Below are 16,296 nucleotides of genomic sequence, written 5' to 3' on the forward strand. Positions count from 1 at the left end.
TACTATACTATGACTTATTTATGACTTTTTTCAACATACTTTTTTATGACTTTTTTCAACATACTTTTTTATGACTTTTTTTGACATACTGTGCTTTGACTTTTTTCAACATACTATACTATGACTTTTTTCAACATACTATACTATGACTTTTTATGACTATTTTCTACATACTATATACTATGACTTTTTTCGACATACTATACTATGACTTATTTATGACTTTTTTTGACATACTATACTATGACTTTTTTATGACTTTTGTCGACATACTGTACTATGACTTTTTTATGACTTTTTTCAACATGCTATTCTATGACTTTTTTCGACATACTATGTTGTGACTTTTTTAACATACTATACTATGACTTTTTTTCACTTTTTTCGACATACTATACTATGACTTTTTTCGACATACTATACTATGACTTTTTTATGACTTTTTTTCTTTTGTCGACACACTATATTATGACTTTTTTCGACATACTATACTATGACTTTTTTTTCAGACATACTATACTATGACTTTTTTCGACATACTATTCTATGACTTTTTCTATGACTTTTTTCGACATACTATACTATGACTTTTTTTCGACATACTATACTATGACTTTTTTATGACTTTTTTCGACATACTTTTCTATGACTTTCTTGACTTTTTTCGACATACTATACTATGACTTTTTTCAACATACTATACTATGACTTTTTTCGACATACTATACTATGACTTTTTTATGACTTTTTTTCTTTTGTCGACACACTATATTATGACTTTTTTTGACATACTATACTATGACTTATTTCAACATACTATACTCTGACTTTTTTCGACATACTTTTCTATGACTTTCTTGACTTTTTTCGACATACTATACTATGACTTTTTTTGACATACTATACTGTGATTTTTTTATGACTTTTTTCGACATACTATACTATGACGTTTTTAAGTCTTTTTTCGACATACTATACTATGAACTTTTTTTAGACATGCTATTCTGACTTTTTTCGACATACTATACTATGACTTTTTTATGATTATTTTCTACATACTATATACTATGACTTTTTTCGACATACTATACTATGACTTTTTTATGACTTTTTTCGACATGCTATTCTAAGACTTTTTTCACTTTTTTCGACATACTATACTGTGCCTTTTTTTTAACATACTATACAATGACTTTTTTCAACATACTATACTATGACTTATTTATGACTTTTTTCGACATACTATGACTTTTTTATGACTTTTTTCGACATGCTATTCTATGACTTTTTTCACTTTTTTCGACATACTATACTATGACTTTTTTCAACATACTATACTATGACTTCTTTTGACATACTATACTATGACTTATTTATGACTTTTTTCGACATACGTTTTCATGACTTTTTTCGACATACTATGCTTTGACTTTTTTCAACATACTATACTATGACTTCTTTCGACATACTATACTGTGACTTTTTTCAACATACTATACTGTGACTTTTTTCAACATACTATACTATGACTTCTTTCGACATACTATACTATGACTTATTTATGACTTTTTTCGACATACGTTTTCATGACTTTTTTCAACATACTATACTATGACTTTTTTATGACTTTTTTCACTTTTTTCAACATACTATACCATGACTTTTTTCAACATATTATACTATGACTTATTTATGACTTTTTTTGACATACTGTGCTATGACTTTTTAAAGACATTTATATGCCATGCTATACTATGACTGTTTATTACATACTATACTTTGACTTTTCTATGACTTAAAAGGCAAACCAGTGTGTTTTATGTGTATTCAGGAAGTCCTACAGATGGAGAAGCAAATGGGTGGGAAGTTGTTGGATGAACCAAAGACTCTCAACTTTAAAGACAGCACCCACAACCTGAGACTTTCCATCCACGATGTTCCCCACACAATGTGGAAAAGCAAACTACTAGCTAAGTACCAGGTAAACTGGCACCCTTTCAGAAAAAAGGATTTCAACATTGTCACAGGCTCAATGACAGCTGAGTAAATCTACCATCTTCACCTCTCTGCAGGAGCTTTCTTTTCAGCAAGTGTGGAGCGGCTCACAGAGGAACCTCCACTGTTGCTTTACCCTGGAGCGGTTTTCCTCCAGCACTGTGGACCTGGCCTGTAAGATATGTGTCCGCCAGGTGGAGGGAGAAGGACAGATTTTTCAGCTGGATACTACATTGTCAGAGGTAGGATTTATACTTGGGTATTTAAATGTAGCCTACACTCTTGCATTTAATGTATAACAGCATAAAAGAATGATTCTTCTTGTTTAGATATGAGCAATGCATCACAAAACAAACTCACCAAGATCACACATGTCGCTTCCAAAATCCACTCCCCTACACCCAACATCTATCTATCTATCTATCTATCTATCTATCTATCTATCTATCTATCTATCTATCTATCTATCTATCTATCTATCTATCTATCCATCTAAAAAAAGATCAGAGAATTTTAAATGAATGAAAAGAATTTTAATAATGGGGATAATGCATTTCCTCCACCACATTGCACTCCTCCTTTCTGTGTTGTGAGAGATACTTGAATGAATTTACCCTCTCTTCTGTGTCCTATTCCCTCTTTTTGCATTGTTCATAAAGACTGACAGGGTGGAAGACAGGGAGTCTCGACCCTGCGGCCTTCATATAGTCCTGCCTATGACAGGCCAATGCAGAGCAGAGGGGAATGATCACCTAGTTGTGCTGCACTTGTTTCACAAAGGCCATCTGGCCAGGAGGATAGAGCTTGAGGGATGGCGGAGCGCTCAGGCTTTGTGCTCAGTAATGAGATGAATAACAGTACATGCATTGTAGATCTGTGTCTGTGCCTGGCCTTGGTTCATTTGTCTCTGGGTATTGCTCTGGTTTGTGTAGGCTGACCTCCAGCACTTAATCCTCCAGATGCAATATATTTCAGAATCACTCAGCTCACACTAACAAATGGATGACAATAAAATTAATAATTTTCACGTTTTATACAACCCAGATACAGGAATTTTCTGAGCTACCAATCAATTCTGACACATCATGTTTCGTTTGTCAGATGGTGTTAAATTATGTACATGCTGAAAAAATTCCACTACTACAGTTTGTGTCTCTCCTTCAACCTTTCTCTCTCTCTGCAGGATTCCCAGAGTATTGACACGTCTCTGCTGGACCCCGCTAGCAACATCACCACACTGGTGGGGCCCAATGCCTTTCGCATCCCCGTCTCCATCCGACAGAAATTGTGTGGCAGTCTTGATGCACCACAGACCAGGGGAAATGACTGGAGGATGTTGGCCCACAAACTTAACCTTGACAGGTGAGTAGAGGAACAGGGCTGTCTGAGAGAGAAAAGGAGCGAGACAGTGACTCATGATTTAGGCCCATAGAAGTCTGGCCACAGGAACTGGCTGTCATCAGACTTTGCTCGTTTTTTAAGGGAAAATGAAAGAGATGCAATGAAACAATACAAGGGACTTGATTTAGAAATAAACTAAATTCACAAATCTTCCTATTTTTCAAAAAGGTTGTTAATGTGCAATTTTAGCTGCTAAATAATTTTATTCATTAGAAGAAGGCAACAGGATCACACGGGGAATAAAACTGTTTTTATTTGATTGTTCTGTGACTCATTTTGATACGCATCTGCTGAATTGAGACTGAGTTTGACTGAATTGAGACAGACAGAGAGAGAGAGACAAAGATAGAATGACGTTTTTCTTTTCAAAACATCACCCATGTGTCTTTGATAGTCTTGTGTGTGTGATGGAGATACAGTGTGTTTCCATTTATAAGGTCCCAGCTCAGCGGGGCGGCCTTATCACACGCAGCAGCTGCAGATTGACGAGAGCACTTACAGTGTGGCGTGAAGGAAGGAGAGCGCAGGGGAGGGACTTGAACCAACCTTTCATTCACAGATGATACGTTCAGAACAGAAGTGTATACATAGATACATTCATGTTAGTTTTATTTTTTTCAAATAAATATCAATTAATTCATCATTCATCATTAATGTGTTAATTTTGAATACTGGGTGACACTATAGGATAGGATTTTATTTTAAATATCCTTTGCAGCACAAATGCTCTTATAGTTTTTATTTATTTATTTTTTACTTACTTAAAGAGACATGTGCGTAATCAGCAACTATGTGCATATTCGCCTCAGTTTTCTCTTAAGTTTATATACATTTGATTTTCTTTCTGTGCTGTGCTTGTCGCGAAAGAGCTTAATATTCTGAAGGGAAAAAAGAGCACCTTTTTGCAGTTTTAAACCAATTGGCTCCTTTAAAAGGGTAATTGTTAGAGAAAAATTTATTAAAAAATTAAATAATTGATTCTTACATTGCAAACACATTTTTCTGTGTTGTCATATGATGAAAAATTTGACTTAAATGTATGCGTTAGAAATACCTTGTTGTGTACAGATTGCAGAGCTAAAAAATATAAAAAATTATTGTTTAAACCATGTCAGCACACCAGCCAAGTCCTATCTTCTAATTCAAGTAACCCCATTATTATCTGTTAACCATTTACATCCTTTTTCTTACCCATCCTTCTCTGTTTTGTCACAATCATTCACTCAGGTATCTTAACTACTTTGCCACCAAATCCAGTCCTACGGGAGTAATTCTGGACTTGTGGGAGGCCCAGCATTTTCCTGATGGCAACCTCAGTCGTCTGGCCCAAGTACTGGAGGAGATGGGACGCCATGACAGCCTTGTTCCTGCTGCGACTGAACACTGACATCTGTCCACCAGGGAGTTGGACATTCCAGGGAGGAAGAAGACATAAAAAGAAAATAAGAGAGGGGGACGGCAAAAAGCAGGCGAGTCATTTGGCATCAAAATGACAAATGCACATACACACTCACAGATACTGTGTGTGTATATGGGGGGGGGTTGTGCACACACTCAGAGAAGCAAGAAGAAAGAAACAGCTAGGTCTACTCAGCCATGACCCAGTTAAACATTGGCAACAAAAGGTGTTAAAACTTGGAGGGTAAACAAGAATATCTGTCATTTCTCTCTGGCTGTTCCTCTGTCTCTTTTTCTGGTTCAACGACTTGATATTTTTGGCTCTAGTTTCCTTGGAAACAGCTGTGTGGTTATTGGAATGGGCTGTGCGGATATGTGGATGATGCCCTTGCCATAGACAACAGTCTGAGTAGTGAGACGCTATCAAAGGTCAAAGGAGCAAGGCTTGAATCAAAGGAAGCATCTCTCACTCTCCAAAAACCATAGCAACTCCATGGACGAGTATGTGTTCTGTCATAACATAGTATTTAATAATATGCCTATTTATACATATGTTTTTTGTATTTCATGCTGACTGTTATGGACTATTTTGCAGTGTGCTCACATTTTGTTTCCTGTTTCATTATGTTTGACTGTATCATAGCACCTCCCGGTGGACTCTTGCAGTAATGACTCATTTACATGTACAGAAGGAAATCAATGATGTAACCATTTTACAGCTTTAGTGTTGCTGTAGTAACTACTATTAATACTTTTTATTCATGTCATGTATAATTATTGATTTGAATTATGTGTGCTTCTTTCAAAGGATTTTTTTTAGATCTTTAAAATATTTTTGATAAGTTGCATTGGTTATGATTTTTCTTTCTTTGCATGGTTTATTATCAGGTCATTTTGTGATCAAGACAATTTTCTCAAACTGAATACAATTTATGACTGATGCTGATGATTTGTATGTTGTTCAAGATGATATCATTTACATTAAAGTGACCAGGCAGAGAGGAGAGGTAGAAAAAGGGATCAAATAAGTATATTTTTGTAGGACCAATGCAACTGAATACGACTGCTTTGTACCAAATAGTTGACATACAGTGTATACGGTTTAAATTTAATACAGAGGGCGATCAACTAAATATCAAACGTCATCAAGTGTCATTTCTTGTGTTCAGAACTGAATGACTTTCATCTGTGTTTTGGAGAACAGAGATTTTAACTCAGACTTCTGTGTTTGTACATTAATGACAGAAGCCATCAATGTTATGACACTGACTGCGCATAAAAATTTGTGGTAGTTGTAAATGCAACATTCCTTTGATGCAGCAGCACTTGTGACTGTTCCACGTGGTTGGTTCTTGATTTTTTTTTTTTTTTGAATGGCAGTTGTCCCAGTTTTCGTAAAGCCGTCTATGCAAACTTTGCATCTTTCTGAAACAATCTTTACATTCTCAGTGGGCTAGCATTTTGCATTCCCTAGTTGTTCTTCAGCTTCATGATTATTATTGTGTATAGTGAGAATGTAGCCTGTCTGTTACTGGCTCTCATGATGTTGCAACTGCTTGCATTTCATCTGTCAAGTTATTGTACAAAGTGTAAGAAAGAATTTTTAAGACTAATAATAAATTATATTTATATGCAACATTGAAAACGGAGCACAAGGATCTCGTTTGTTTGTATTGTGAGATAAATAACGTCAATCTTATGGCAGCATTCCGACATAAATAGACAAGCCTTTGAGACGCATAGTTGTTTTTATTGGGGGGATGTTATCCAGATCCACTCATACACTCTTATTAATCAGATATGTACAGATTAAATAAGGCACATGCCATAGTGGTAGAGTGGACGGGACATATTCTGTACACAAATCATCAAAAACACATTTTAACATCCAGAAAGGCAATCATTATCAATAGATTTCAGCTCAATTATGTACAAATGAATTGCGAGTGGAAAGGGAGAGCAAGGCCTTCATCTCAGCTCTGAAGGACAACCAACTTTCACAAATTCATCAATGACGATACATGTTTCACGCAGAGGTCTTATTTTAATATTGAAATACAATTTACATAGGAATACTATATAGAAATATCTGTTCCTTCTGGACATATGATTTATCATAAATTTAGTCTTACTTTGTTGTGTAATAATAATAATAATAATATAATTGACAATGAGGTCACTGAGCATGAATTAGACATTTCTTTGGATGGTCGACAGTGACAGTCAAAAAAAGAAAAAAAACACAAAGGCAGCTATGACAGTACAAAAGACTGTACATAGAATACTGCTATATGGCTTTAGAAGGGCAGAGCTTCTTCTGTTTAGAACTAATGAGAAGGACTTTAGTGCTCCTCCCCTGCAAGCGTCCCTGTCCTCCTGCCCTATGGTACAGTCTGGACCCGACAACTACTCAGCTTTCACAGAAAGCACAACCTGAACACTTGGTCTGAGGCAGAGGCAGCTCAGACAACAGGAAGGCAGATCTCCCCTGACATAATAAATCTTTTGCCTCATTTTTCTGGCTCCCTGTCTACCGTTATCGCCATCACTCATCCTCGCTGTCAGTATCCTTTGTCTTATCGTTCACAGTCTCTCTTTTTTATCTTCCCTTTCTTCTATTGGCCAGTGTAAGTGGCACTATGCCAGTGGCAGTGACAAGTCCCTGGTGATGAGAGAATCTCTCTTAACTCCCTGTCACAGTTTGATGTCTTGGGTCTCTAACATCTTCGCTAGGGTCTTCTTCACTCTCAGCGCTGTGAGGCGAGAAGCTGGGTTGTGAGCCCAGCACTCGGACATCAGTTTTCCCATCTGCCGTAGACACTGAAAGCACACATGCATGTACATAAGAATAAAACAATATTTTTTATAAAGGGGTTTGCAAGTTGTGATGAATTAATTTATTATTGATTAATAATTCATTATAAGCCATTTTTAAGGACAACTCTGATGTTTGCAGGTTGTAAAAAAAGCCCTTCCGGCAGGTATGTATCCTCCAGCAGAATATGCCTTTTTTATCTAGCTCTTTAATCAGTCAAAAGACCAGATAAATTCATTTATTAACACATAATAAAAAGCCATCAGATCTGCAGGTATAAATGTATTGAGTCATTTATACCTGCAGATCTGATGACTTTTTATTATGTGAGAAACCCATGACTCATAACTCACTTTCTGATAAGCCACTTGCAACCCCAGGTCTAAATGGCTTATTACCCCTCTATAAAATATTGATACAGTATGTATCGCCATAACAATACCATTAATAAAGCCATTACAACATATTAAGTCTTTTAAAAATACGCATGGTTAGAAAATGGTATTGGGAAAACCTTTAGAATACCTCATCGCTGCTCCAGCGGTTAGCAAATGAAGGTCTTTGTTTCTTAATGCAGATGACTTCTATCATGTCCTCATAAGACGGATCAGTGGACACAAGGTCATGATAGGGCAGCTGATACTCCTCCACAATGCCTTCATGAAAAACAGATATATGTGGGAATAAGTATTACTATTAAGTAAACATCTAGACATGTATAGATCATATTTAAAATAAATATTTTTTTTTAAATATTTTTTTTTTCCTGACCTCCAGAGATGCAACGTCGGGCCATTTCCCAAACGATGAGGCCAAAACTGTACATGTCAGCCATTATAAAAGACTGGAAGTAGGTCCTGTTCAGGGTCTCTTCCAGCACTTCAGGCGGCATGTAGCGCTTTGTCCCAACTCGGAGGTTGGGAGGGATATCCACCTCGTTGGTGTCACTGAGATAGAGAGGATAAATGGAATAAAGATGTTTCAGAAAATCTCCAAGATACTCCTGAACTGTATTGTGAGTATGTTATTACAATGAGTGTTCAAAAGTCCTGTACAAAATGTTGTACCTGTTAAACTTGACCGCCAGTCCAAGGTCTGCTATACAGCAGAATCCATTTTTTTTTACCAAGATGTTTTTACTCTTCAGGTCTCGGTGTGCAATGGCTGGTTTGCCCTGTGTGCCATAGATCTCAGTGTGCAGGTGACAGAGGCCTGATATGGACGAGTAGGCCAGTTTCAGCAGAGCCTTGACGTCTAAGGTGTTGGACTTGAGGTAGTCGTATAAAGATCCATTTTCATGGTAGTCTGTAATTAGGTAGAGCTGAGTCCACGAGCCGGTTCCCTTAATATCTGCTGCTATGAATCCTGGGGGTTGGAAAGAAGGGATGACAGGAGAAACGTGAGTGCATATAGAAAATAACATAGCGATTTAGGTCAATATTAGAAACATTTCTTAGTTCCTGGGGGGTTTACCTTTATTTAAGCACTCCCTCTTTACAGACACACACCAACACTTAAGTCAGTCCTTTTTCATTTACTTCTTTTACTCTCAGTTTATATCTCCTTACCCAGTATATTATCATGTCTCATCAAGAAGGTCTGGTATATTTCAGTTTCTCTGAACCAACTCTCTTCCTCTGTGGTGAAGAAGACTTTGACAGCAACTCTCTCTCCTCTCCACTTGCCCATCCAGACCTCTCCGTATCGCCCTTTTCCAATCTGCTTAACCATCTGAATCTGCTTGGCGATTGTGCGCTGCACCTGGCAACAGGTTATTTAAAAAAAAAAGTGTGATTTATTATGCAACTACCCTTCAAAAACACTTTTATTTTCTGTCTCAATGTTATTTAATCAAAACTGCTCTTGAAAAAGTTAAATTAGTTACTGAAGTTGTACATGTGTGAATAGTTTTAACATTTTCTAATAATGCATAGTTTATTGCACTCCAATGTGATTAGTTTTACAGGAATTTATACACACACACACATATATGCACACATACTTGAAACGTATGGGACAATGCAGTAACGTATTACTGTTCCAGAAGTGCTCAGCTTGTGATGTTGAGCCAGATGCACTTATTACTTCTTACCAGTAGAGGGAGTCCTGACCCAGAGCCAGACCCGACACTGCGGGAATGCTCTATCAGGTCCTTCAGTGACTCCCCAGGGGGGATGTAGGTCTCCTCCTGCTCCAGCTCGATACTGTAGCGTGGTCGTGACGCCTGACGCTTATATCTGCCACAAAAAAGGTGATGCAGTGTTTACTAACAGCACATCAGGAAATGAGAATTTGTTGATACAAGCATGAGATGTGATTCTTACCTGAAGTAGAAGAAGACGAGGATGAGACCCAGGATGATGCTGCAGACTGTGATTGAAATGAAGAGAGCCATGTATGGAATACTGCTGTCATCGTTATCTAAAAAATAGGGAGACGTATTCATATTATTTTCATGGCATTTTTATTATCCTACCACCCCTAAATCTGAATAATCATGTAAGATGGAAAGTCTGTAAAACTAGAGGTGATGAGAAGGTGGTGACAGTCATTTGTTCATTTTTATCAGCTCCAACATCTTTCTAATTTTCATTGGCAGAGACAAGCTCCTTTTCCCCTTCCTCCCTCTAACCCTCCCCTGCATCCCCCCTCTCTCTCACAGCGTGTGATCGATCACATCCCCCTTCCTGAATCCCACAGATCAGCTGTCACACTGACATCGCTACAGAAACCCCAGAGGCTGAAAGCAGCAGTGGGGCTCTAGCCTTTCTGCCGTGCTCCTGCCAATCAGACACACACAGTGGGATACTTCATGGTGTGCACAGAAACACACACACACACACACACACACACACACACACACAAAGGACTATTGGACAAAGAAAAACTGCATGGACAGCAAAGTGTCCTATGAACACCATGCATTTGCACTGAGTTAAAGGATAGCTCTGGCTTTAGCCAAAATATTCTCAAATCTCAGTGATTACTTTGGTGAGTATCGTGCTATGAGTTTGTAAAACTGATGGCCAAAACTATGAAAATAGCACCCATATGGTAAAAAGAATATATTATATTTTATATCTCTCCAACTGACTTGACAAATCTGTTGTTGTGTGTGAAGGTCAAAATGAAGTGTGTGAGGCTGTGTGAAAGCGACAGGGAGAGAGAAAGAGAAGGAATGTGTGTGTGTGTGTGTGTGTGTGTGTGTGTGTGTGTGTGTGTGTGTGTGTGTGTTGGTGTGTTGTGGAGTAACAGATGGACAGATATCTCACATCCGTCCCGAGGCAAGAAACTCAAGCAGGCCCCGGGGAGAGGTTGTCCTTTTCATTAGAGGGTGAGAGAACAAGCCGAATCTGCAGGGTCTGTTTCACCTGCCTCTCTCTCTCTCTCTCTCTCTCTGAATGTGCCACTTCACTCCTGTACCACACTGTGGTTTGTAACAGTTTAAACTGTCACTACCCATCACCCACCCAGCGTGGCCTGAACGAGCCCATTCTAAAAAGCACTTAAGTGGGACAGAATTTCAGTGTGTGAAAACCTGTGTGTACAAAAGTGTGTCTTACCTGACGGCATAAGTGGAGGAATAGTAAGATTCAAGTCTCTGTTGCAATAGTCCTGATCCGTGCAACACTCAATAGCGCTCCGTGCATTCCCTGTGTCCTATCACACACACACACACACACACACACACACACACACACACACACACACACACACACACACACATTAATTCTACACAACACTAATGAAAACACAGAAGTGGCGAATATTTACAGCCACACTTATTCCTAATGAGAACATTTTACATGTTTCCACTGTGTGTAAAGATAGCGGGGCTGGACACGTCTGACATGGACAAGTGCAGAAATAGGCAGAAATGCACACACATACAAACACACATACAGCTGACTTACTCTGCACTGGAACTCAGAGCCGGTAAGAGGCAAACAACCTGCAGTGTGTACCACCAGACCCGCCTCCTCCTCCTTCACCATGGTGAAGCAGTAACCATCAGTCCTACCGAAATGCACATAACATCATCATATGAGTAAACATGGTCTCGGAGTCTTTTCAGCATCAGCATCATCATCATCATCATCATCATCATCATCAGTGTTGGGATTATTTAGTATATAGTATTTTATTGAAATAAATACAGTATTGAAACTGCTTATTGAGATGAAAGTGTTAATAAGCTGTGTGAGATATCTCATTAAAGAATGTAGATAAAGTAAACATTTGTGTACTTCTAATCAAGTAATTAGAGGTCTCTCGAATAATTACCTTGAATAACTATTTGTTTTTAAAAGCCTTTATCTATGGAGTTGTGTGTGTGTGTGTGTGTGTGTGTGTGTGTGTGTGTGTGTGTGTGTGTGTGTGTGTGTGTGCATAGTTTTGTGTGTGCTTCACCATACATGCAAGTATTGTTGACAGAGTCTGGGGGGCAGTGGTGGTAGCAGTGACACCAAAGCACTTTCTGAGCTGAAACTGTGGCTGTGCTGCTGCTCATCTCCACCCTTCGCTCTGATCCCCCCTTCCATCCGTTCTTCAGCAGCATGGTGTCCAACATGTTGGCTGTACAGAGAAAGAGAGAGAAACTGGACTAAGCACCACTGCAGACCAAAACATCTGGACACTCCTTAAAGCTACATTGTGTAAGAATTTCTCCCATCTAGCGGTGAAATTGTATATGACAACCAACTGAATATTACTTTCTAGCCCCTCCTCCTACGGTGGCCGAACCCGAAATTAGCTCTCTCCATCGTTTACACGCAGATGTTCTATCCACTCCAATATTAACTTTGGTCTTGTTGCTTTGCCTGTCGCATTGTCGTTTTAATTCTCTTTTTCACTTCCCTGGTGAGTAATCTCCCCCTGGCATTTGTCACGGTGCCAATAGGTGTAAGAGGGCGAAATGTGGAGGTATGTCCCTCTTTGGCTAATGTATTTTAAAGATGGAGGCGCTATATGGGTGCCGTCATTCAAGCGACTGAATGTTTCTGAATGTCAGATTCTACGCTTACGAGAATACTTTGATTAGTTGGTGGAAGTAATTACACATGAATGAGTACATAATTGTGAAAGAACAAAGGGTTTTTTGCTAAGAATCAACTCAAAACATTACACAGTAGGTTTAAAGACTTTAAAGATGGAATAAATCAAAAGATCCAAACAACATTTTTTCTAATTGCCAAAGGGCATTTTTAATTATATAGTTCTGTCTGTCTTGGCACTGTTCTCATGGCAATGCAATCCACAGAATGTGTGAATATGTGCTGCTGAAAGCAACCCTGCTGTTCTGGACTGGACTCAATGTACCTGCATGAAGTCTGGAACCAGAATAGCACTACTCACCAGAAAGAAGGCGTTGCGACTGTGTGTGTGTGTGTGTGTGTGTGTGTGTGTGTGTGTGTGTGTGTGTGTGTGTGCGTGTGTGTGTGCATAGTGCTTTTGAAATGTGTGTGAGTGAGCAGTGCATTAGTGTAATATTCAAGAGAATCTCTCAACCATATTTGGTACAGATACAAAACTTTCAGTGCCTGAGATATTTAATATCATTAACGGTATTCTTCGTGTTGATCAGCTCTCTCTTTTCTATCAAACAAACAGTATCATTTATTGTCAACATAACTGATAATCAAGTTTCAAAAGTTTAAATAAACCTGGTAAATATTGAACTAGTCTATGATGAAACCCTTTAAAACATATACTAACAAATAAACAGAAAAAGTTGAATCTTCCTGTAATTTGTTGATTAGCTCTTTTTTACCTCTTATTCACTCTGCCTGCACAATAGATATTATTTCCATCCTAGAATCAATCTCCAAATAGCACAGAACAGTTGACAGACATAATTATTTTGTTGTCAAAACTACTAAAACGCACGTTATAAAGTATATAGGTTACTGGATATATGTGATGATTTAGGGTTTATCTTTTGAGAGGAGGAATAACATTTCCAGCAGGCAATAGATACAGTGAACTACTAAAACAGAGTCAAGCCAAGTGCAGTTCACGTGTACTCACATAAACCAGGAGTAGGATAAATATTATTGTTCTGGACTTGTTCATCCTTGAAAGTGTTAACTGTTGCGGTTGAACATTAAATCAATCCAAGGTCTGCTTAGACGGTAATACCATTTTAAGTTATTTAGTAGTGTACATGTAACAACAATCAAATGTTTGACTATGAAGGAATACCTAGGCACCAACTGGAGTTTTAAAACATTAATATCCCGAAAGAAATAACAATTAACAACCACTGATTTATATTTTTATAATAAGAATAATCCACTGTTATATCTTTGTACATTAATAATGATCATAGTCAAAAGTGTTAATTATTTTATTTTCAAGGTCAAGAGTCTTTATTATCCCCGAGGGGAAATTCGTTGTGCAGCAATAGAATGCAACATAAACAACACATAAGCCATACAAACAACAGACACTATCAATAGAGGACACAAATAGATACATACTACACAGAAGTCCACGTCTCACATTGAATTAACAAACCCTACAGCAGCAGGAACAAAAGAGTTTTTGTGTCTGTTTGTCCTGCATTTAGGCAGACAGAATCTGCGGCCAGACGGCAACAACATGAAGTAGCTGTTCAGGGGGGGGCTTATATCAGCCAGGACTGACTGGGCCTTCTTCAAGGTCTTTGTCTCATATAGCGAGTCAGTCAGAGAGTTGTGGGAAATTTTGCCACACACTTTAGTTATGTATTGCAGCCTGCTTTTGTTTTTAAGAGTGAGGGACCCAAACCAGCTCACAAAGGCAAAAGAAAGAATAGTTTCAATAAAACAACAATAAAACATCCTCATAAAGGTCTTATCGACATTAAAATTGTGAAGTTTACGATAAAAAAACATGCGCTGGTGTGATTTTTTTACAGACAGCGTCAACTCGAAGGTGAGTTTGTCGTCTATTATAATACCGAGGTATTTGTATTGCTTCACTACTTTGATAGCTTGATCATTAATAAGGGTGGGAGAGAGGGTGGGGGATTCTTCCTAAAGTCGATCAGCATTTCTTTAGTTTTTGCCGCGTTAATGTTCATAAAAGACGACTTGCACCACTCTGTAAAATCATTTAAAGTAGCGCCATACTCAGGGTCGTTGTGCGTCAGCAGCGACACTATTACCAAATCGTCAGCGAACTTAATGATATGACGCCTGGTGTGCTGGCTTTGGCATGCATTTGTATATGAAATAAATAAGATCGCGGAGAGGACGCAGCCCTGGGGGGAACCGGTGGAGGAAAAGAGAACATTGGATAAGATGCTATTCACTCTCACGCGTTGAGACCTGTCAGTTAAAAAGTTCATCAGCCAACAGATAAGACTAGGATCAATATTAAAAGTATTCTTTAAGATCCCTGCCAAAATATGTGGTTGAATGCAATTAAAGGCTGAAGAAAAATCAATAAAAAGCAGCCGCACAAAGCTCTTTGCACCCTCAAGATGGATATAGATCAAGTTAAAAAGAGTACATGCTGCATCTTCCACTCCCCGTTTTGGTCTGTAGGCAAATTGAAGCGGGTCTAGTAGATCCTGTACAGAGTTCAAAAGTTCGTGTTTCACGATCTTCTCTAACGTCTTCATAATAAGGGACGTGAGTGCCACAGGCCTAAAGTCATTAAAAGACTAATTTTTAGGCACCGGAACAATAATTGAGTCTTTCCAAAGGTTAGGAACGGTGTGGAGATGTAAGGACATTTTGAAAATAAAACAAAAAATGTCTGCCAGCTGTTCAGCACAGTTCTTTAATATATACGGCCTCCAATGCCGTCAGGGCCAGGACTTTTCCTTTCCTTAACACCTCTGAAGAGTGTCAGGACCTTATTTCTGTCAACCTGGACATTGCTCTGCCCAGGGACAACGTTATTAAAGACTGACAACTCCTCACTAAAGTCATAAGTATTAAAACGATTATAGAAAGTGTTCAGTTCATTTGAGAGGGCACGGTCTGACATGCCATTGAGGGAAATCGGACACTTCTTAGACTGCATCCCCATCATGGCTTTCACTCCCTCCCATGCAGGATGTGAGTTGCCTGTGCTCAGCATGTTCTCAACTTTGTCTTTATAGTTAAGTTTTGTAAGCTTAAGTTCCTTTTTAGCTTGTTTTTGAAATACTCTACATTGAGTCAGGTTACCTTGGTTGAAGTCAATATTTCGTTGATTAATTATGCTTTTAACAGATTTGGAGACCCAAGGTTTATTATTTGGATATATGGAAATGAGTTTTCTAGGAATGACTAACTCCTCACAGAAGGATATTAGAAATGCCTACAGTGAATTTTCATTAAGAATGGCTTTTAATACAATATGCAACCTTTTAATAGTAACCTTTTATCCTTACTATTAAGTAACTGAAGGTGCATACATTCATCAGAGGAGAATAAAACCAGTTCAGACAGCAGCTCGTCCCTGAAGACCTCTGTGGTCAGAGTGCTGAACAGTGTTGTGCCACACTATATGGATGTCTTCCTTTCACTCTCTCTATTTTCTCTTATGCTCTCTTCATTATAATATTTAAATCTGGAGAAAAACCTGGAGATTTCAAGAACCGTAAGATCAAGCATTCATCCGCATTGAAAATCCTGAGTTAATTTGCATAACAAAGAACGTTTACAAGCAACTATAAAACTATGAAAGCTGAGACATCACAGGTGTACATCCCT

At 38.3% G+C, this 16,296-nt stretch overlaps 2 protein-coding genes across 6 annotated transcripts in view; one reads left to right on the top strand and one right to left on the bottom strand.

Moving 5' to 3' along the window:
* The window catches only part of unc5cb (unc-5 netrin receptor Cb), a 118,664-nt gene extending 112,225 nt beyond the window's left edge, over window positions 1–6,439 (top strand). The window contains exons 14-17 of the mRNA XM_078270736.1: window positions 1,832–1,981; window positions 2,073–2,237; window positions 3,179–3,357; window positions 4,624–6,439. Of these exons, the coding sequence (XP_078126862.1) occupies window positions 1,832–1,981; window positions 2,073–2,237; window positions 3,179–3,357; window positions 4,624–4,783 (654 nt within the window). The 3' untranslated portion in view covers window positions 4,784–6,439. The remainder of the gene's footprint in view (window positions 1–1,831; window positions 1,982–2,072; window positions 2,238–3,178; window positions 3,358–4,623) is intronic.
* Window positions 6,440–6,529: 90 nt separating this feature from the next.
* bmpr1bb (bone morphogenetic protein receptor, type IBb) overlaps window positions 6,530–16,296 on the bottom strand; it is a 55,348-nt gene continuing 45,581 nt past the window's right edge. For all 5 annotated transcript variants that reach the window (XM_078270742.1, XM_078270737.1, XM_078270738.1 and 2 more), the window contains 10 exons: window positions 12,025–12,184; window positions 11,524–11,626; window positions 11,173–11,269; window positions 9,934–10,030; window positions 9,702–9,846; window positions 9,178–9,370; window positions 8,677–8,974; window positions 8,381–8,556; window positions 8,135–8,265; window positions 6,530–7,614 (listed from right to left, as the gene is read on the bottom strand). In XM_078270742.1, coding sequence (XP_078126868.1) covers window positions 7,489–7,614; window positions 8,135–8,265; window positions 8,381–8,556; window positions 8,677–8,974; window positions 9,178–9,370; window positions 9,702–9,846; window positions 9,934–10,030; window positions 11,173–11,269; window positions 11,524–11,626; window positions 12,025–12,179 — 1,521 coding nt within the window. In that variant the 5' untranslated portion in view covers window positions 12,180–12,184 and the 3' untranslated portion in view covers window positions 6,530–7,488. The remainder of the gene's footprint in view (window positions 7,615–8,134; window positions 8,266–8,380; window positions 8,557–8,676; window positions 8,975–9,177; window positions 9,371–9,701; window positions 9,847–9,933; window positions 10,031–11,172; window positions 11,270–11,523; window positions 11,627–12,024; window positions 12,185–16,296) is intronic.

This window comes from Sander vitreus, chromosome 16, assembly GCF_031162955.1.
Source record: "Sander vitreus isolate 19-12246 chromosome 16, sanVit1, whole genome shotgun sequence".
Classification (NCBI taxonomy): Eukaryota; Metazoa; Chordata; class Actinopteri; order Perciformes; family Percidae; genus Sander; species Sander vitreus.